We start from the raw sequence: 23,388 nt of genomic DNA, 5'->3' as shown, positions 1-23,388 counted from the left end.
TATAGAGCAATATACCTTTAGTTTTCATTAAATATTTAGATAGTTTTTATGAATAAAATGCCATTAATTCATACACTATCAAGTCAGTTATAATTTGTCATTACTGGGACAAAGACTGGCTGCAGTTAAAAAAAAAAAAAAAAACACCTTTCTTTATAGCCAGTAGAAATTTATATAGTAATTCTGAGAAAATTAAGAAACACCGGAGAACCAACTATTTAAGAATTTACAAGCATTTATATGTAACTAACTGATGATAACTATAAGCAATCTCTACCCATTAAATCAGATCTGATCATGAAAAAAAAATGCGGTACTTTTATTTTTTCCCCTTTTATCCACTGATTTAAACAAGCATTAGAATCAACAGACACACACAGAGAGGTACACTGGGTATAGACTAATAAACTACGTATCTATTCATGAGGGAAAAATATAGTATGAAGCATTTTATGTAACTATACCACTTTTAAAATAAGCTCACCTCAATTTTCTATAAATCTCCACTATTTTTCTTTTCATATAAATTTACTCCATCTCAAAGCTTGCCAACAGTCATGCATGTGTACGTATAACCTAGACGAAGGCAACTTGCTTCATTTAATGATGCACTTACATCTATAATTTCTTTTTAAAAAAATTAAAATTTATTACCTCATTACAATGATGTACTATATAAAACGAACAGACTTTACCTGTGATTGCTACAAGCATCTGCTATAAGACAAGGGATCTGACAAACAGCATACAATCACAAATTACCAGTGTTCCACAGAATAGAAAGATTAATTCCAATATGGTACAACTGACAGATGGCAAAAAGAACTGAAGACAAAACAGACCATTAGCGCTCACGTACCACAGAGACTATGCCTCTCCTAGTTGATTTTCTCTCTTTCATAAAATATTGAGTAAGCAAAATGTGCATGTGCAAAATGTAATGTGTTTAGGATTCAACAAGTATGTAAATGGGGAATGCGAGTAATCCTGAGGTCAATCTTTGATAATGAGGATAAACGCTGTGGGGCAACAGATTCACAGGTTCTATTTTACACATTAAATTGGGCCTTCTTAGAAAACACTAAGACAAGAAAAAAAAATCGTGTGTTCAACATAAATGATTACCTACAGGAATTATGAAGTTAGTGGAAGAGTTAAGACTGAAATCTAGTCTTATGCTACCTGGTACAGTGTTGTTTCCACTACTCCTCTGTCTGCCTCTTTTTCAACAAATCTTTATAAGCAACTTGATTTAAGCAAATAAAAAAAAGACTGAAGGATATATATTTATAAAGATTTAAAAATATCTACAATATGTTAAACACACTGTCAGACATTTTATGTACATTATTAATCATAACTTTCCCACTAGGTAGGTATTATCACTAACATTTTATATACAGATGGTCTGCGACTTATGATGGGGCTACATTCCAATACGCCCATCCTAAGTTGAAAATAATGTTAAGTTGAAAGTGCATTTTTGACTTAAAATATTTTCAATTCAAAGTAAGTTTATCTAGATGTAACCCCATCATACGTCCAGAAACTTACTGAATGTGTATCACTTTCGCACCATTGTAGAGCTGAAAAATAGTAAGCTGAACCATCATAAATTGGGGGACCATCTGTATGATGAATGTGCTAGTTAAGTGGTTAAGCCACAAATCCAATCATGTCTGGCTGACATTAAAGATCCAAGCTCTGGCCGGACACGGTGGCTCACGCCTGTAATCCAAACACTTTGGAAGGCCAAGGTGGGTGGATCACCTGAGGTCAGGAGTTCGAGACCAGCCTGGCCAACATGGTGAAATCCCATCTCTACTAAAACATACAAAAACTAGCTGGACATGGTGATGCATGCCTGTAGTCCCAGCTACTCGGGAGGTTGAGGTGGGAAAACCGCTTACATCTGGGAGGTGGCAGCAGTGAGACAAAATCACACCACTGCATTCCAGCCTGGGTGACACAGCAGCACTCGGTCTCAAAAAAAAAAAAACCAAGCTCTTTCCACGTCATCACAATATATTTTATTCAAAATTACGTTAAACAATTACCCTGTCACACTCATGCAATGCTGCCTGGTAGATGCCACTACTTTATTTTATTTATTTATTTATTTATTTATTTATTTATTTATTTATGAGACGGAGTCTTGCTCTGTTGCTCAGGCTGGGGTACAGTGGTGCAATCTCAGCTCACTGCAACCTCCGCCTCCCAGGTTCAGGCGACTCTCCTGCCTTAGCCTCCTGAGTAGCTGAGACTACAGGTGCGTGCCACCACACCCGGCTAATGTTTTGTATTTTTAGTAGAGATGGGGTTTCACTGTGTTAACCAGGATGGTCTCGATCTCCTGACCTCGTGATCCACCTGCCTCGGCCTCCCAAAGTGCTGGGATTACAGGCATGAGCCACAGTGCTCAGCCAATGCTAATACTTCTTTTAAAGAAAGAAGGCCTAAGAGTTAAGTTCCTTGCTCAAAGTTATGCACTTAGTGGCAAAGTCAAGATGTCAACCTAAGTTTAGCTTCATAGTCTGTGATCTTTCCAGAATTCCACCTGCACAGGCATACTAAGGCCATATATTCGTATGCTGCTAAATACAGATTTTTACTTGTTCGGGTTTAATAAAAATCCGTATTTCTTGAAAGTCTCATTTATTTTTAATCTTATCATTTTTGTTGTTCTTCTAAAACCTAAGCCACTCTTAGGCTGGGCCCGGTGGCTCACGCCTGAAATTCCCGCACCTTGGGAAGCCAAGGGGGTGGATCACTTGAGGTCAGGAGTTCGAGACCAACCTGACCAACATAGTGAAACCCTGTCTCTACTAAAAATACAAAATTAGCCAGGCATGGTAGCAGGTGCCTGTAATCCCAGCTACTTGGAAGGCTGAGGCAGGAGAATTGCTTGAACCTGGGAGGTGGAGGTTGCAGCGAGCTGAGATGGTGCCACTGCACTCCACGCTGGGCAACAAGAGCAAAACTCTGTCTCAAGAAAAAATAAAAAATTAAAAAAAAAAAATCAAATAAAAAATAAAACCCCCTCCCCCCGCCCCCCCCGCCACGGTCTCCCTCTCCCTCTCTTTCCACGGTCTCCCTCTCATGCCGAGCCGAAGCTGGACTGTACTGCCGCCATCTCTGCTCACTGCAACCTCCCTGCCTGATTCTCCTGCCTCAGCCTGCTGAGTGCCTGAGATTGCAGGTGCGCGCCGCCACGCCTGTTTTTCGTATTTTTTTGGTGGAGACGGGGTTTCGCTGTGTTGGCCAGGCTGGTCTCCAGCTCCTAACCGCGAGTGATCTGCCAGCCTTGGCCTCCCGAGGTGCCGGGATTGCAGATGGAGTCTCGTTCACTCAGTGCTCAATGTTGCCCAGGCTGGAGTGCAGTGGCCTGATCTCGGCTCGCTACAACCTCCACCTCCCAGCTGCCTGCCTTGGCCTCCCAAAGTGCCGAGATTGCAGCCTCTGCCCGGCCGCCACCCCGTCTGGGAAGTGAGGAGTGTCTCCGCCTGGCTGCCCATCGTCTGGGATGTGAGGAGCCCCTCTGCCCGGCTGCCCAGTCTGGGAAGTGAGGAGCGCCTCTTCCCGGCCACCATCCCATCTAGGAAGTGAGGAGCATCTCTGCCCGGTTGCCCATCGTCTGAGATGTGGGGAGCGCCTCTGCCCCGCCGCCCCGTCTGGGATGTGAGGAGCGCCTCTGCCCAGCCGCGACCCCGTCTGGGAGGTGAGGAGCGTCTCTGCCCGGCCGCCCCGTCTGAGAAGTGAGGAGCCCCTCCACCCGGCAGCCGCCCCGTCCGGGAGGGAGGTGGGGGGCAGCCCCCGCCCGGCCAGCCGCCGCGTCTGGGAGGCAGGTGGGGGGCAGCCCCCACCCGGCCAGCCGCCCCGTCCGGGAGGGAGGTGGGGGGCAGCCCCCGCCCAGCCAGCCACCCCGTCAGGGAGGGAGGTGGGGGGCAGCCCCCGCCCGGCCAGCCGCCCCGTCCGGGAGGTGGGGGGTGCCTCTGCCCGGCCGCCCCTCCTGGGAAGTGAGGAGCCCTTCTGCCCGGCCGCCACCCCGTCTGGGAGGTGTACTCAACAGCTCATTGAGAACGGGCCATGATGACGATCACGGTTTTGTCGAATAGAAAAGGGGGAAATGCGGGGAAAAGATAGAGAAATCAGATTGTTGCTGTGTCTGTGTAGAAAGAAGTAGACATAGAAGACTCCATTTTGTTCTGTACTAAGAAAAATTCTTCTGCCTTGGGATGCTGTTGATCTATGACCTTACCCCCAACCTGGTGCTCTCTGAAACATGTGCTGTGTCCACTCAGGGTTAAATGGATTAAGGGTGGTGCAAGATGTGCTTTGTTAAACAGATGCTTGAAGGCAGCATGCTCGTTAAGAGTCATCACCACTCCCTAATCTCAAGTACCCAGGGATACAAACATTGCGGAAGGCCCCAGGGTCCTCTGCCTAGGAAAACCAGAGACCTTTGTTCACTTGTTTATCTGCTGACCTTCCCTCCACTATTGTCCTATGACCCTGCCAAATGCCCCTCTGCGAGAAACACCCAAGAATGATTAAAAAAGAAAAAAAAATACAAATCAAAACCAAAAAAAAAATAAAAAAATAAAAAAAATACTTACTGAAAAAAAACAAAACAACAAAAAAAAAAACAAAAAAATAAAACCTAAGCCACTCTTGCTGAGTGCTCATATGGTACCAAATTTATCTATTATGTATAAGGCAAGAAATTTACTTCCCCAATGTTATTACTATCATTAGCTTACTTTTTTTTTTTTTTTTTTTTGAGATGGAGACTCGCTCAATCACCCAGGCTGGAGTGCAATGGTGCGATCTCGACTCACCGCAACCTCCACCTCCCAGGATGAAGCGATTTTTGTGCCTCAGCCTCCTGAGTAGCTGGGATTACAGGCTAGTGCCACCACGACTGGCTAATTTTTATATTTTCGTAGAGATGGGGTTTCACCATGTTGCCCAGGCTGGTCTCAAACTCCTGATCTCAGGTGATACACCCACTTTGGTGTCCCAAAGTGCTGGAATTAAGGTGTGAGCCACTGCACCCACCCAGCTTACTCTTAATATTTAAAAATATAAATTTGTGATTGCCTATGTGTATTTTTTCATATACATGCAACATACCAACTGAAACATCTGCTATATTCAGTAACACAGCAAACTTCATTTTTCATAGGCATACTAATGAAACAATTTTTATGGTGTACTTGGGATCCTTCATTTCTCTTATTTGCCACTAGATGGCTGTCTTGAAAAAATATGACATTAAATAGAACGTAGGAATAAGGAAGTCATATACAAAGTAGTAAATTACTAATTAAAATCATGAAAAGTGAAACATAGCCACCAACGAACAAGATTTAAAAATCCAAAGACGCAAAATTCAGAGATTACCAGTATATTACCTATATAGGGACTATTCTCTATTGCTCTGACAAATGAGCAAAAATTTAAATACCAGAAAATTTAGAACTCTTAATAAAATATTTAAAACCAATTAGAATGATCTGTTTGCTAAAGACACATTATGCTGAATAAAGTCCCTTTGTAAAGCATAACAATTATTTCAAAGATGTAAATAATAATTTGTATGTTTTAAAATGGCTCTTTATGCCAACTATTCAAAAAATATAGAACACTATCAATATTTTATATGAATTTACGAAGTATATTTTTAAAAAGTATTGGCTGTAATCACATTTCAAAAACAGTTTCAGTTGGGTGCGGTGGCTCACGTGTGTAATCCTAGCACTTTGTGAGGCCAAGACAGGAGGACTGTCTGAGCTCAGGAGCTTGAGACCAGCCTGAGCAACACAGTGAAACCCTGTCTCAACTAAAATACAAAAAATTAGCCAGGCATGGCGGCGTGCACCTGTAGTCCCAGCTACTTGGGAGGCTGAGGCAAAATTAATCGAACCCCGGAGGCAGAGGTGCCATGAGCTGAGATCACACCACTGCACTCCAGCCTGGGCAACAGAGCAAGCTTACTCTGTCTCCAAAAAACAAACAAACAAACAAACAGTTTAAAAAATTGATTTGCTTATCAAAATAATATTGCTTTCCATATAGAAAATAAATGTTAAACCTGTCATAACTAAGAAAATATAAAATCAAGAGTTAATCAAAATTAACTCTTGGGCTAGCAAATATTTAAGACTAATAATCTCTAAGAAGATATTTCACATACTGTTTTTGGAAACATAAATTGCCATAATCTTTTCTGGAGGATAGTTTGAACCTATCAATTTAAAATGTGTTGATTCTTTGATCCAGCAATTTCACTTCCAGAAATTTACCCCACCAGTATACTCCCCACAAGGATACACGGATGTATGTAAAAGGCAACAATATAAGTAAGTGTCTACCAATCTGGTTAAAGATATTACAAATCCATACTATGGAATTATGTAGCCATGAGAAAGAATAAGGTTGATCTATATGAAATGATATGGAAACATGTCCACAATAATAGAGGGAAAAGGGACCGGCAACCAGGGAGTGTGTATGCGATTTTGAGTATTAAAAATGCATGTTATGTGCATAGAAGAATGTCAGAAAGATTATATATCAAATTTTAATCTTAATAATAATTACCTAGTGGAGTATTAATTAGGGAAATGAGACAGCTACAGAGATATAAGATAGAAAGTTTTAGTTTTTAAACTTCTATATTTTAATGATAAAACAAATAGAAATATTGGATCTAAACTAGACACTGCTAACTTAATTTTTTACTACTATACCAAGAATCCAGACCAAAGTTCATTCCTTCCAGAAAGGCCAGAAAAACACTTAATCTCTCCCAGCCCCATTCCTCTGCCATCTACCAAGGCTAGCTGCTATTTCTTTTCTTTTCTTTTTTTTTTTTTTAAAAAAAACCAACCTATGGGGTATCAACTAGCTGCTATTTCTATCACACCGAAAGGGTCCTGGGAAACAGTCAATCCCTTGCCTCACTTGGACAAAGATTTCCTCAGAAAGATCACCACCAATCCAGGCCATTGCTGACTCCTTCTAACAAAGTCTATTCCCACTGTCCTTTAAGGAACACGTAAACAAAACCAAACCTCAAATACTTGTAAGAAACAGGCAAGTAATGTACATTAATGAAGTGGACAAAGAGTAGGGTGGGCAAGTGAGAGAGCACATGGTGCACACCTCTTCTAAAGGGGGCAATGTCTCTGGGTTGGGGACAATAAATCTTAACTCACCTCATATGGAACAACGAATAAGTTTCTAATGTGTTTATAACAGAAACATTAAAGAGCAATCGATCTCTAAGCAAAAAAGGACTTAAAGTAATGTTGTTACTTTGTAACAAGGGACTTTTAAACAAAGTAATGTTACTATATATGTGTAGTGCTATGTATGTGTAGACTTAACATCTATCTGTCCTGTTCTGCACTATATGATCTAGTTTTTTTCCTGGGATGGAGTATATAAACCTTAGTGAACCCTGCTTATGAACATGAAAAGTCTTAATTCTACCTGCTTAACATGAGAAGTGGGGGGAGGGAAATAGTTCCATATGACATTAGAAGTACCCAGGGTCTTCACAGAATTTTCCTGATCATCTCCCAGAGTAGGCTGGACTGTTGTTACTCAACTCTGGATAATTAAACCAAGAAGGAACTTAGGTTCAGTATTGCAAGACTGGATTATTCAGAGAGCTAGAAATACAGATTTTTTTTTTTTTTTACTAGATTTTTACTTGAGACACAGATTCACAGTCTTCAACTTCAAAGCTAACCCAACAACTCTATGCTTAGATAGTCAGTTTCCTAACAGGAGATATGCTTCTTTAGTGAAGGGCCTACCCCTTATTCACCTTTAAATCCCACCTCCCCCTAATCCCCCCCAATGCTTATACAGAAAAAATCATTCACTTAATACAAATCTGTGGAAGGGGAAGGGAGGACAGATGAATCTTAAGGGCAGGGACTGAACTGATAATAAAAGCTTTCGTGGCACTGAAAAATATCTGAGAAGCAGCAGCACAATAACTAATGATTTTTTTTAAAATGTTACAACACGTGTCAAAGGTGATTTCAATAAATTTTATACATCTGCAAATTAACTTATCTAGTTATTTGGAACTAATAAGAAAATGTCAGTCTTCTATTTTGCTCTCATATATATTAGCAATTAAAAGGCCAATTACCTGTAATAAAATAAATAATAAAGAAAAAAATGTATAGATTAGTTGAAGTCCAAACTAATAGTGATATAGTATCCTAGGCTACAGACCATGGTTCCACTCCATCTAGCCTACAAACTGTCTGACATTACTCTTCCCACTATCCTCAATATCCTCATGTAAGAAACCCAACAGGTTTATTTCTTATCTTGGTCCAAGCCTACCACTTGCCTTCCTACTTGTCTATTCTCAAGGAAAAAAAAATCACACAATCATCATTACAAACCTCATGTGGCACTGAGCTTTCTGTATGAGGCTATTCCTGCTTTGAGACTGATGACAATACCTCTCTGTCTAAGAGGATCATGCATGCTCTATTAGTTTACTTCTCTGTCTTATATCTCAATTTTTCCCTTAACATATCCTTATGTTTTACCTACAATCCCTTTGTTTTCCTCTCTATTGCTCTGGAGTCAAAGGATATGTATATTACAGATATAAGACACCTGTACACTTTCAGTGCCCACTGAACACTGATCAACCTACTATAGTTTTTCTTTAAAAAAATTTTTTTTTTTTTTTTTTTTTTTTTTTTTTGCGACAGAGTCTCACACTGTCACCCAGGCTGGACATGATCTCGGCTCACTGCAACCCCCACCTCCCAGGTTCAAGCGATTCTCCTGCCTCAGCCTACCAAGTAGCTGGGATTACAGGTGCCCGCCACCATGCCCAGCTAATTTTTTGTATTTTTAGTAGAGAGGGGAGTTTCACTACGTTGGCCAGGCTGGTCCCAAACTCCTGACCTCGTGATCCGCCCTCCTCGGCCTCCCAAAGTGCTGGGATTACAGGCGTGAGCCACAGGCACCCGGCCAATCTACTATAGTTTTATCTAAATTCTTTAAATATACACGCCCTGTTTCTTGATCAACAACTTCTAATTCTCCTACCCTGTTTCCAACTTCCTTTTGAAATTGTAAGTCCCTCAAAATGCAAAATTGCAAAATTCCCATTTGGATCATGATTCCATTCTCAGAATTTTGTAGTCATAAACTATACAAATATGTGAATACTATGCTTTATACCAAACTAGAAGTGAAAAGACAATGTCTCAGAGAGAAAATAAGGTTTTACATTAAATAGGCAAATAAATACGTACTCAAAATGATATATAGCATAGATGTGCATATATATATTCTATATAGAATTTATATGACTTATCTCAAAGTATTTCCAGAGATAAGTCACAAACATTCTATAAAGTTACTTACATTAGCCAGTTTAAAAGATGTGCAAGTATCTTGAAGTCAGACAAGATTGAAGTTAAGGCCAAAAGCTGACAAATATAGATACTTTACTAAACTGTTAAGCCACCACTATCTTTCCCACAATTTAGCCAAAGCATTTAAAAGATGTATATTATTTAAAACAGAAACTAGGTGCAATCAGTTTACATATAATTCTAAAAGCTACTTAGAATCAAGTTGCCACCACTCAAGAACATACCAAAAATGTAAGACTGACAATGATCTCTTCACTATCTAAGAGAAAAGGAAATTAAAGACATTCTAATTAAAAATTAATTTCTCAACTTAAAAAATAATTACTAATGAAAGAAAACATACTCACCTCTTCGATTAACTTTTCATTTGGTGATGATGTACAAAGACAGACAAGGTAAGTTTGCTTAAAACTACCTTTTGTGCCAATCTCTGGATGGTCAGAACACAGCTTTGCTAGAGCAGTTGCTTGACTTAACAGATTTGTTTTGATTAGATGTTTAATTCTCATATCCAACAAGATGGGACCCTCAAAAGCTAAAAATTCATTCACTTTAAAAAACAAGACATAATAGATTATTAACATTTGGTAATAATTCATTTGTAATACAAACACTTATAAGAAATATTTTTAAACACGGGAACTAAAATGCTTTTTTTCAATTTTCTATTATTGCTAGTAAGGCTATCACAAAAGACTTGACCTTATAAGCAAGAAGAGATTATATTGCTAACTTTTAAAAGTTAAGTACTTTTGGCCCTTACATAAGGGACCATTTAGAATGAGCTGAATAAACTTGTTGATGATGAAAATAATTCTGTGTTAAATGCTAATAGTCAATGTTATTAAAATTACACTAAATTTTTTTCCTACAGCAGTTATTCTTCAACACCAGCAGTTAGCATCCCTAAAATCTGTAATGATAGGGCATTACAACCTTCCATGATGAGTAACCACAAAAAGCTATTGGGACATTCCAGAAGAAGAGATTCAACTAATATTTTGTTCAATACTGATGGTATATTTTTCATTTTACAAAGCTGAAATCTGACTTTTAAAAATAGATGTTTTATAATGAATCAAAATATCTACAGAAAAATAAATAAGATGGGAGAAAAGTTTGCCAAAGGATAAACTTCTGTGGGTTTTATGTCGTTGTTTTTAAAACATCAATGAATAAACTCAAAACAGTCACTTATGCATAAAACATTTCTACTTTGTTCAAACCTCTGACTATCCCCTAGTGCTTGTTTGGTCATCTACAAATAAGAATTAATATTTTTATTTTTTGTATTTATGAAGGAGAATTTAAGTTTTAACAAGTGCAAGTTTAAATTTTTCCTGAGTGTTCTTTACCAGAATAGAAATCATGTTTAAAAATTTATTTGACAATGGCTAGCCTGAAACCTTGGGAAGGCTTTTAGTAATAACATTTAAAATGCTCCATGAATAAAACACAGTATCTTCTCTGCTTGTTAACAGACTGAAAGATACATCTGGTAGGTAATTTGCAGGTTAGAATACAGAAAATGAGAAATGTTCTTTACTTCTTGTAATATCCTTTGTTGCCCTCTAGTACTTTCATTTTTAGATCTAACTGTACTCCACTACAGAAAAGATTCTTCTATAAAATGCTATAATCATGGCTCGTTGGTATCAAAACCATAAACATATAAGCAATAGAACACAAGATCTCAAATCTAATCCTTTTCTTGAAGTCTAGACCTTTTCACCTGCTACCCTCTATTCTTTACATTACACTAAAAGGCATAAAGGGTAAGCACAGATAAATAAAGCATATGTTTCTGGTGCCTCTGACTACATGTCTTTATGAGATAAAGGGCATTACTTTTCTTTTTTAATATTGCATTATCCTATTAGGACAATTACATTGCAGTTACAGTTTAGTTCACTGCCAAAGCAAAAGATTTTAAATATAAGACTAAAAACCAAAGTTATAATAAAGTTATTCTGGCTATAAAGAGCTTTAGTTTCCTAATTCAACAATTTTCTCCAAAGGAAACTCTAGAGATACAAAGTCTGGGAATTATTGCAAATATTCTCACAAAAAAGTCATAATCAACAGACTCTAAAAGATCATGGTGAAGAAATAACTTAAAGGTGGGAAGTATTTCACAAAACTGATGGTCCCAATCTCAAATAGGCCCTGCATTCTCAAATAGCAGCATTTAAGTTAGAACGACAAATTGTGTAATTTCTGCATTAAATCAATGTAGAAAAATATTAATATTGCAAATTTCAAAGCCATAGGCTTTTGTTTGTCTCTTAATGATGGGAAACCACTGCCACACTTACGGCAAAATGGATTTCAAAAATACACAGAATATTTGAGTAGAAGGAAATTTATAGATCATTTTGTCTGTTCCATCATTTGGCAGATGAGTAAACTGAGGCTCAGAGAAGGCAAGTGACTTCCTAGGGACATAAAGCCAGTTAATGACATAGCTAGGAGTAGAATGAGTCTTCTGACTTCTAGCTTTATACAGTGTGAGATAAGAAAAAGAATTTTTTTTTTCTATTTGACTACTGGGTCTACTTCTCATTGGAATGGCACCTTACAGCAGTAAAAACCTGTGAAGTAGCATCAGCCTTTAAAGGAAGATAATTATATATTCTGAAGTTCATGATTCAAATGGATCAAAAGTGGGTTACACTCAATTCAGTTCTACTGAAAGCTCACTTCTCTCCCTCTACTTCTTCACTACTTTTTTTTCCCCACTTCTCTGCATCTTTCCCTATTTCTCTGCAATCCAAGATGTTTTTCCTTATAATGTTACAATATTGCAACAAAGACTGTTTTCATGCTTCTCAGACTTATCTTTGAGTAGCTTAGATGTATCAAATTTCACTCCCTAGTCTGCCTTTCCCACTAGCATCCCACAAAGTATAAAATATTTATAATTTTACTCATGTGTCACCTTTTTATGTTTTCTCTATATTCACAGACTTCAACAGAAAAGCAGGCTTTACTATATTTGGGCCTATCAAGAAAGCTATGTGACATAGATAACACTACTTCACATGGCAATATAAATAAATGATATTTAGCCAATTTGATTAAAAATGTAAAAGAGCCTTCTTCCTATGTCACTTTCTTTTTTTTTTTTTTTTTTTTTTTAAGACGGAGTCTCTCTGTCACCCAGGTTGGAGTGCAGTGGCACAATCTCGGCTCACTGCAAGCTCTGCCTCCTGGGTTCATGCCATTCTCCTGCCTCAGCCTCCCAAGTAGCTGGGACTACAGGCGCCCGCCACCATGCCCGGCTAATTTTTTTGTACTTTTAGTAGAGACAGGGTTTCACCATGTTCGCCAGGATGGTCTTGATATCCTGACCTCGTGATCCGCCCGCCTCAGCCTCCCAAAGTGCTGGGATTACAGGTGTGAGCCCCCACGCCTGGCCATGTCACTTTCATAATATTAAAAGGAAACTACTAATTCCTACATTAAAGATAATTAAATACAAAATATGAGTTGATTTTCTGTGATAAATAATTACACAATAATTAATTGTGTACTATGTACCACAGGTTACACTAGGTCCTAGATTCCCCCTAAAGTGGGGTCAACTCATTTACTGGGTTCCTATTCTCATGCCCAGATTTGCACATGATTTCCTTTGCAGCATCTTTGACTAGCTGTTTCAAAAGCATCTCAAACTCAGCATACAAAATCTCTACACCACATTACATGTCATCTCCACATTTCCATCTATTCAGTTGTGCTCAAGGCAGAAACCTAGGAGTCTGCCTTAAAAATGCTCTCTCCTACCTCCTTTTCACCCAGACATCAATCTATCACCTAGTTGTGTCCTTCCAATGCCTAAATACTCAATTCCATTAACTCTTCTTCATCTCCACTTCCACATTGCTCCAACCCAACCCAACCCAGCCCAAATCACTAATCAGACTACTTCCTAGCAATCTGCTAGTCTTCTCCGTCTACTCTTACCACCTCCATCACTTCACTAGAATCCAGGGTGCTTCTGGTATTACTTTAAAGCACACACTTGATTGTCTTCCCTGTTTAAAACCTTCTAGCAGTTCCATTGCTTTCAAAGCAAGGATCACTTATCCTTTTTAAAAATACTTAATTTGTATTCTCTCTTGGAAATAATTCAGCAATTAGGCTGGACACGGTGGCTCAGACCTGTAATCCCAGCACTTTGGGAGGCCAAGGCAGGTGGATCACCTGAGGTCGAGAGTTTGAGACCAGACTGACCAACATGGAGAAACCGTGTCTCTACTAAAAATACAAAATTAGCTGGGCGTGGAGGCGCATGCCTGTAATCCCAGCTACTCGGGAGGCTGAGGCAGGAGAATTGCTTGAACCCGGGAGGCGGAGGTTGCAGTGAGCCGAGATTGCGCCATTGCACTCCAGCCTGGGCAACAAGAGCAAAAACTCCGTCTCAAAAAAGAAAAGAACAGAAGAGAAGAGAAGAGAAGAGAAGAGAAGAGAAGAGAAGAGAAGAGAAGAAAGAAAGAAAGAAAAGAAAAGAGAAAGAAACAATTCAGCAATTAGGCAAGAAAAATAAAAGACATTGAGATCGAAAAGAAGTAAAATCATCTGTTAGCAGATGACATGATCTTGTATGTAGAAAGCCCTAAAGATCCCATTTAAAAACTACTGCAACTAACAAACAAATTTGGTAAAGTTGCAAGATATAAAAATCCACACATAAATATCAGTTGCATCTATACACTAACAATGAACAATTCAAAAAGGAAATTAAGAAAATAATTCCATTTACAATTGCAACAAAAACAATAAAATAAGAATAAAGCTAACCAAGGAGGAGGCGAAAGACCTGTAGACTAAAGATTATAAAACATTGTTAAAAGAAATGAAATGCGTAAGTAATTGGGAAGGTATCTTGTGTTCATGGATGATAAGACTTAATATTATTAAGATATCCATACTAGGCAAAGCAATCTATAGACTTAACACAATCTCTATGAAAATCTCAATGGCATTTTTTTTTGCAGAAATAGAAAAATGCATCCTAAAATTCATATAGAATCTTTAAGCCAAAATAACTGACAAAGAACAACAAAGTTGAAGGTCTCACACTTCCTGATTCAAGATGTATTACAGAGCTCAAGTAATCAAACACTGATGATACTGGCATAAAGACAGACATGTGGACCAATGCAATAGAAAAGAGTCCAGAAATAAACCCTATCATATATGGTCAAATGATCTTTGACAAGGGTGCCAAGGTGACTCAATGGGGAAAGAACAGTCTCTTCAACAAACGGTGCTGGAAAAATTAGATACCTAGATGCAAAAGAATGTAGCTGGACCCTATTCCTGCACCATATACAAACATTAACTCAAAACGGATTAAAGACTTAGATGAAAAATCCAAAATTACAGAACTCGTAGAAGAAACCATAGAGAAAAGCTTTATGACAATAGACTGGCAATGATTTCTTGGCTATGACACCAAACGTGTCATAGGCAACAAAAGCAAAAATAAAACTACATCACACTTAAAAACTTTTGTGCAAAAGACACAACACAGTAAAAAGGCAACCTTTTCACCAGAGTGAAAAGGAATGAGAGAAAATATTTGCAAATCATATCTCTGATAAGGGATTAATATCAAGAATATATAAAGAGCTCCTTTAACTCAACAACAATAACAAAATCCAATTAAAATATGGACTAATAACTTGAATAGATATTTCTCAAAAGATAACATACGAATGGCCAACAAGCATACAAAACATCAAAAATCATCAGAGAACTGCAAATGAAAATCACAATGAGATATCACCTCACACCCAGTAGGATGACTACTACGAAAAAAACAGAAAACAAGTGTTGGTGAGGATGTGGATTAACTGGAACCTTCGTACAATACTGTTAGGACTGTAAAATGATGTACCCTCTATGGAAAACAGTACAGAAGTTCCTCAAAAAATTTAAAATACAGCTACCATACGATCCAGCTATCCCACTTCTGGTTATACCCAGAAGAACTGAAAGCAGGGTCTTGAAGAAGTGTTTGTATGCCCATGTTTATAGTAGCACTACTCACAATAACCAAGAGGTGGAAGCAATCCAAATGTCCAACTACGACAGATAAATAAATAAACAAAATGTGGTATAAACATACAATGGAATATTATTCAGCATTAAAAAGGAAGCAAATCCTTTCACATGCTACCACACGGATGAATCTTGAGGACATTATGCTAAGTGAAATAAGTCAGTCATAAAAAGAAAAATATGATATGATACTGTTTATATAAGGTATCTAAAGTACTCAAAATTATAGAAACAAAAAGTAGGGTAGTGGTTACAGGGGCTGAGGGCTAAGGGAAAAGGGGAGTTGTTGTTTAATGGGTATAGTTTTCACCTTGGGGTTCAAGATGAAAAAGTTCTGAAATATGTTTACAACAATGTGAATGTATTTGACATTACCAAACTTAAAAACAGTTAAGATGGTACATTTTATCTTGTGTGTGTGTGGTTTTTTTTTTACCACAATTAAAAATATATTAAAAAAACACAATTCAGCATTGTTGGTCAAAAAAAAATCCAAATTAAGACATTTAATAAAACACAATGCTTCAAGTTCTAGAATACTGGTTGCCCAGAGAGTCTAATTTAATTGGTATGAGGTAGGGCCCTGGCACTGGTCTATCTAAAATCTCTCCAGGTAATTCTAATTATAGCCAGGATTTGAGACTACTGCTCATGGTAACTTCCAAATGACCAATTAGGGATAATCAACTTTGACCCCACCTCTTACCCTTTCCTGAAGAAAGATGTTACATTTTCAGGAAATAGAATTAACTTTCAAAGATTAGAAAGTATTTCATATCATAGATGAACTTAGTATGCTACAATTTTTGCATAAAATAAGATTTAATTATGAGTATTAGATTTAACTAAATTCTGACAGATTTTTCCATGTAACATTATAAAATATACCCATTAAAGCCAGGCATGGTGGCACACGTTTGTAATCCCAGCACTCTGGGAGGCCAAGGCAGGTGGATCACCTGAGGTCAGGAGTTTGAGACCAGCCTGGCCAACATAGTGAAACCCCGTCTCCACTAAAAATACAAAAAATTAGCTGGGCATGGTGGTGCATGCCTGTAGTCCCCGCTACTCGGGAGGCTAAGGGAGGAGATTCGCTTGAACCCAGGAGGCGGAGGTTGCAGTGAGGCAAGATCACGCACTGCACTCCAGCTTGGGCGACACAGGGAGACTCCGTCTCAAAAAAAAAAAAAAAAAAAAAATATATATATATATATATATGTATACACACACACACACACACACACACACACACACACACACAAAATAATGTCCTTGTCTAGGAGCTTTAAGAAACCAAAGAGTGCGTTTAAAAATCCTTTTCAGTAAAACTGAAAACTTTGGGTCATATAATTAAATACTTATATTTAATTATAAAATAGTAGGGTATAATCTGCATGTAATCAGATCTGACCTCACCATATTTACCTGGGCAACATTAGTTATCGCTAGCTCTCTCCTCCCATCCCCTCTCCTGCTAAAATATTATTGCATCTTAGGTATGCTAATATCTAGCAAACTAAGAGCAATTTTTCCATTTTCACTTTAAAATGCAAAGTTTATTACTAAAATAAGGGCTTATTTCCCACAAAACCATGAATGATTTGTAAGTATCATGGAAAATCTAAAGCTTTAGAAATTTCCTTTGAAAACAAAAGAGTTCTGGGGGGGAAAAAAGAGAACTGCAGTGCTCAAGATCCAAGAAAGGACTGGCAAGCTGACAAAACTGCAATTTATGCAATTGTAAATTAACCCAATATAGAAGTAGAGGGAAAGTGCCTAAAAAATTCAGTGTGACTATAATAGGGAGTTGTCTTAGAGCTTAGATTTTAAAATAATACATACAAAAGAAGGAAAAACAGGTTTAAGACCAAGGATGCACCATGAGTGTCAGATACCTGGTGCTAACAACCTATGCAAAATGTTAATAAAAGTAAAACCCAAGATGACACCTAACTCACCAAAAATGCTGAGAACAATAAAACCGAGCATGGTGAGACCTTCTTGGGAAAGTCTGCTACTTGGGTTTGATTATGTACTATTTATGATAGCAGAGAAAAGTATATTTCTTCTACTCTTACTACTCTACTTCTTTGATAAGCTTAAGATTTAAGAGTAGAACACACCATAGAATAAGTGAAAACAGATGGCAAAATGTAATTTTCAAAACGGGGCTGATGGTACTTCTTGCAAAACTGTAGAAACGGCAACAGATGTAATCCTGAATAAGAGTTTAAAAATTAATTATATTAAAAAAGATGGGTTGTGATTGTTCAGAAAAAGAAGTGAGACTAGTAAGAGCCAAGATGAATTCACTAAACATAAATTAAGTTACACTTTTCACAGAAATTCATCTCAAAATGGATCTCAAAATGTGAAACTATAAAATTTCTAGAAAAGACCATAGAAAAATCTATATGGCCTTGGATTTGGTGATGAGATTTTTAGATAAAATACCAAAAGCATGATCCATGGAAGAAAAAACTGGGAAGTAGGACTTTATGAAAATGTAAAACTTCTGCTAAGTTGCTCTTAAGAGAAAGGACAAGCCACAAGAGGATTCTTTCACAAGAGGGAAAGAAAAGATTTGCAAAACACATATCTGAAAAAGAACTTGTACCCAAAATATACAAAGAACTGTTAAAACTCAACAATAAGAAAACAAACAACCCAATTAAGAAATAGGCAAGAGATCTGAACAGATGCCTCACCCAAGATATACAGATGGCAAATATGCATATGAAAAGATGTTCAGAATCATTTGTCATTACAGAAATGCAAATTAAAATAACAATGTGATATCACTACATGCCTATTAGAATGGCTAAAATTCCAAAAACGGACAATACCAATTGCTGGTAAGGGTATGGGGCAAAAGGAATTATTCATTGCTGATGAGAATACAAAATGGTACAGGCACTTTAGAAGACAGTTTTTTTTCAAAGCTAAACACAGTCTTACCATATGACATAGCCATCATACTCCTATGTATTTTCACCCAACTGATCTGAAAACTGACATCCACACAAAAACCTGCATGCAAATGTTTATAACGGCTTTATTCAAATCACCAAAAACTGGCAGCACATACATCAAAAACAGCATCCATTACATGGCTGTACCACAGTTTGTTTAGCCATTCACCTTTAACAGGTGAATGGATACTGTGGTACAGCCATATAATGGAATATTATTTAGTGATAAAAAGGAATGAGCTAATAGCTCATTGGTTTAACAGACACGTAAAGCCCTGGATGAATGTTAAATATACAATGCTATGTGAAAGAAGCTTGAATGAAAAGCTTTAATTACATGACATTCTGAAAAAGGCAAAACTATAGAGATGACAGATAGATAAGTAGTTGTCAGGTGTTTGGGAGAAGGCTGGATAGATGAAACACAGTTTTTTTTTGTTTTTTTTTTAGGGAGTGAAACTACTATGTATACTACTGTAATGGTGGACACACGACACTATTTTCATTTGTCAAAATCTATAAAACTATACAACACAAAAGAGGGAATCTTAAGGTACGCAAATTGAAAAAAAAGTTATTTAGGAGGTTCAGAAAGCCCAAGATGGAATACAGAATACAACAAAATAACTATATTACAAATGTATGAAAAGAACCTCACTGAAAGGAATGGAGAAATGAGGTGCTGACCTAAGTAACTTTGGAAATGAGTGGAGAATGTAAGAATAAAGTAAACAAGAACTGTACAAAAGCACTGTACTGTAATTAATAAAGTTTTTTCCTATAGGGGTATACTAGGATTAAGTAAATGGATGGCCAATGGTGGAAAAAGCTAGTCTGAAAGGCTACATACTGTATGATTCCAATTATATGACATTTTGTTGAAGTGGGAGGTCACAGATAAGCAAGGGAAGGAGGCTACAATGATCTTTGTGTTAATGAATTAGACTTGGAGACATCAGTAAGAATTCATATTTAGTTTAATACAGATCTTGGTTTCTAATACCATTCTCCAATAAAAGGAGCAAGTCCTCCCTAGAGAAACGGTTGATTCCAGGACTCAGGCAGGAAATACGCCAGATGAGCCTGGAGCATATTACAGTGCCAGAAAGCAAGGAAGTAATCACACAAAAAACAAAACCCATTGATGAGGGACACAAGAGTCAAAGGAAAGAGCTCCCATGCCAACACTGGAAGAAACTGAGCAACAAAATAAAGTAGTATCAGATTATGACCGAAGTATAAAATAAATATATATAAGGCCATACTAATATAAATGACTGATTGAAAAAATAAATAGGGAGGAGACAAATCTCCTGTGTAGAATTCCAGATAACATGTAGATACTGCTTCCTCAAGGAGGTGGAGCATAACTTCCCACTTCAAGTATGGGCTGCACATAGTAATTTCATTCTAAAGAATATAGCATGGAAAGGGAGAAAAGAGTAACTTCACAGTGGAGAAACCTGACACATGCTGCCACAGCTAGGTGGTCTACGTTCACATCAACAGTGATAAGTCGGCTGGGTGTAGTGGCTCATGCCTGTAATCCCAGCATTTCGGGAGGCCGAGGCAGGTGGATCACTTGAGGTTAGGAACTCGAGACCAGCTTGGCCAACAAGGTGAAACCCCATCTCTACCAAAAAATACAAAGAAGTTTAGCCAGGCATGGTGGCACATGCCTGCGGTCCCAGCTACTCGGGAGGCTGAGGTGGGAGAATTGCTTGAACCCAGGAGTTGGAGGTTGCAGTGAGCTGGGATTATGCCACTGCACTCCAGCCTGAGTGATGGAGTGAGACCCTTTCTCAAAAAACAAACAAACAAAAAAACCCTCAAAACAGTGATAAGTCATGTTGACAACAGATACCCTTTATATAATGTGATGGCAATGGTACTTTACCTTTCTGGTCTTCCTCCTCAAAACCCATAACCCCAGTCTAATCATGAGAACAACATCAGACAAATCTCAATTGAGGGACACTCTACAAAATACCTGACCAGTACTCCTCAAAACTGTCAAGGTCATCAAAAACAAGGAAAGTCTGAAAAACTGTCACAGCCAAGAGGAGCCTAAGGAGACATGACGACTAAATGTAATGTGGTATCCTGGATGGAATCCTGGAATAGAAAAAGGACATTAGGTAAAAACTAAGGAAATGTGAATAAAGTATGGATTAATTAATAACAAAGTATAAATATTAGTTTATTAATTGTGACAAATGTACCAAACTAATGTAAGATATTAATGAGAGTGAAAACTGGGTGCAGGGTATATGGAAACTCTTCACAATTTTTCTATAAATTTAAAACTATTCTAAAATAAAAAATTTTATGTAAAAAATAAATTAGGTCAGAATAACCTCAGTATTGAATAATCTTACGTAAAAGAACTTTAGCCAAACATTTGTCAAAAACAAGGAAAGTCTGAAAAACTGTCACAGCCAGTTTTTCACAGCCACAAACACTTGTTATGGTCTTTCACCAAATCCTTTAGACAGAAAAGGAGAACCATGGGCCAGCATTATGGGAAAATAGGTATATTTGATAAAACAATAATAATCAATGGATATGGATGTAAGAACTAAAGGCAAGCAGAAAGATTTTTTTAAGTATCCCAGAAGCTTGATTTCTGGACATGACCTTTTTATGGTTATGATGAAGAACCTGGATGCCAATATGGTATATGAAAATGAAGTCTGCAAAATGAGAGGAAATTGGGAAGGACAAAATCCTTGAATAACAAAATCAGGATTAAAAAGAATCTTGACAAGTTGGGGAGACAGAATGGATCTAATATGGTAAAATTACACGGGAAGAAAAAGGTAATACACTTGTACACCAAAAGAAAAAGTATAGAAACGTAGATTGAGAAGACATAATTAAAAGTTAGCATTTATTTTTTAAAAATTTTAAATGATTTTAGTAACCTCATTGAGTTGTGAGAATTACATGGCTGCCCAAAAACGTAATGCCATCTTACATTACACTAACTTAAGTATAAATTGTTAGCATGAAGAGAAAGAGGATACCTCTGACCTCAAAACTGGCCAGATCATATTTAGAGTACAGATGAAGTGCTGAGATTTACACATTTAAGAGAACTACAAAAACATAAAATGCACTCAAAAAAGAGGAATCACGATTGTAGATTTATAATCATGCCACATCAAGGTTTTTAGTCTACAAAAGACTTCCATAAATATGTACACCTGCTATATATCCACAAAAATAAAAAATTAAAAGAAAAGAAAAGAAGACTAAGTGTAGACATGATGGCAATCTTTAAAAATCTCAATTGCTACCAAGTGAAAGGGAGATTTATACTTTACTACGGCTTTAGAGGCAGCACCAGGTCCAAAAGCTGGAAGCTCCAAAAATTAGTTTTCACAATTTTCACAATGAAGATTTTCTAATCGCAGGCTAAGAATAGACTGAACTACATAAGTACCATACTCTAGAAGTGTTTGAGCAAAAGCTAATTTATCGGTGATGTTTTAGAGGGGAATTAAAATTGAGTAACAAATAATTGAGCATTAAGCACCTTTCCAATCCCAAGATTATGACTAAAGAGAGGCATAAGTAATATTTAAGTATGCCTAAAGTTCCTTTGATATTCAAAACCATCTACTTGACTTGTATTGGTTTAGTTATTAGAGCTACCTCACTCTAGGATACTCAAATGTTGAAGTGAAACCAGTATCTTTGAGTCCTGTCCACCCTTACTCTCCCAAATCAAAGAATATTTCTCGGTTGAGCTGGGCTTTAGTAGGTCCAAAATCAGTCAATTGAAAAAAATAAACTAAAATAACTCAGAATTAATCAGATTATTCACTGTTCAAATACTACATCAAAACTTCAAAGGCTTCACTATAAACAAACGAATGAGTATAACCCATAGAAGTATACTCATTTTCTGGGCTCTTATTCTTCTCTTCAAACTTGCTGCAGGCTAGATTATGGCTGCAAATCTCTCAATCATGTAACATCTCTCTGGTTGTTTCATGAGCTGTATTGTATTAGTTTGGCTACCTACAATCCATCTAATTTGCAGAAAACTCCCCTGGCTGCATAGTCCTAATTATTCCAGTGGCTATGACAGATGAAGGTCAAGAAATAAAGCAGCACAGAGATGGGCAGAGACATTGGTTAACAGATACAATGTTAGGCACATTCAAACAAGTAAAGAAATCAAGCACATTATCTTTTCAAATAAAGTTGAAATCTCTGCTAGGACAAAGGTTCCTTTTTCCTGCTTTAGCATAATATGTGAATTTGGCAAAATGCTGTTCAGAAACTGACAATGGGAAAGGAGTTATTCCTTTATTTAGAGTAGGTGCAACTCTATTTTATTAGGCTAGATGCAACAGGGCATAATAGGGAGAGGCTGAGGTCTGATTTTAATTCCTGGCTCTGCCTCTCATCACTGGTAATGTGGTATGAAAAAAATACTCATCTTTCTGAGCCTCTATTTTCTCATCTGAAAAATAGGGACAATAAGGATCCTATCTTTTTCAAAGCATTCACTATGATGGTTAAATAAAACCATGCATATAAAAGCACTTTCCAAACTGTGAGGAACTTGTAATTTGATATTATTACTAATATATCACATCTAATATTTCTAAAAGCTGAGAAGATCAGAAAGTATACTTTGGTGCTAGAACTAAAGCATACTGGTATTAATCTATTGGGAATAAAGTTAATATGGCAAGGCAAAAAAAAAAATCTAAGATTCTCAACTTTTAAATTTATTGTTAGGCTGGGTGTGGTCAGTCATGCCTGTAATCCTAACACTGTGAAACGCTGAGGTGGGAGGATGGCTTGAGCCCAGGAGTTCGAGACCAGCCTGGGTAACACAGGGAGACCCTGTCTCTACAAAAAATAAAAATACAAAAATTAGCTGAGTGTGGTGGCATGTGTCTGCA

At 37.4% G+C, this 23,388-nt stretch overlaps 1 protein-coding gene across 6 annotated transcripts in view; it reads right to left on the bottom strand.

The window, feature by feature from the left end:
* Positions 1–23,388, bottom strand: part of ZNF292 (zinc finger protein 292) — a 111,823-nt gene that overhangs the window by 19,995 nt on the left and 68,440 nt on the right. For 5 of the 6 annotated variants that reach the window (XM_031012230.3, XM_055391150.2, XM_055391151.2 and 2 more), the window contains one exon: positions 9,773–9,975. In XM_031012230.3, the coding sequence (XP_030868090.2) occupies positions 9,773–9,975 (203 nt within the window). Of the gene's footprint in view, positions 1–9,772; positions 9,976–20,456; positions 20,570–23,388 lie in introns of those variants that run through there. The other variant, XM_055391154.2, reaches the window with a different exon arrangement.

The sequence above is a fragment of the Gorilla gorilla genome, chromosome 5 (genome assembly GCF_029281585.2).
Source record: "Gorilla gorilla gorilla isolate KB3781 chromosome 5, NHGRI_mGorGor1-v2.1_pri, whole genome shotgun sequence".
NCBI lineage: Eukaryota > Metazoa > Chordata > Mammalia > Primates > Hominidae > Gorilla > Gorilla gorilla.
This window is presented reverse-complemented; position numbering and strand designations above follow the sequence as displayed.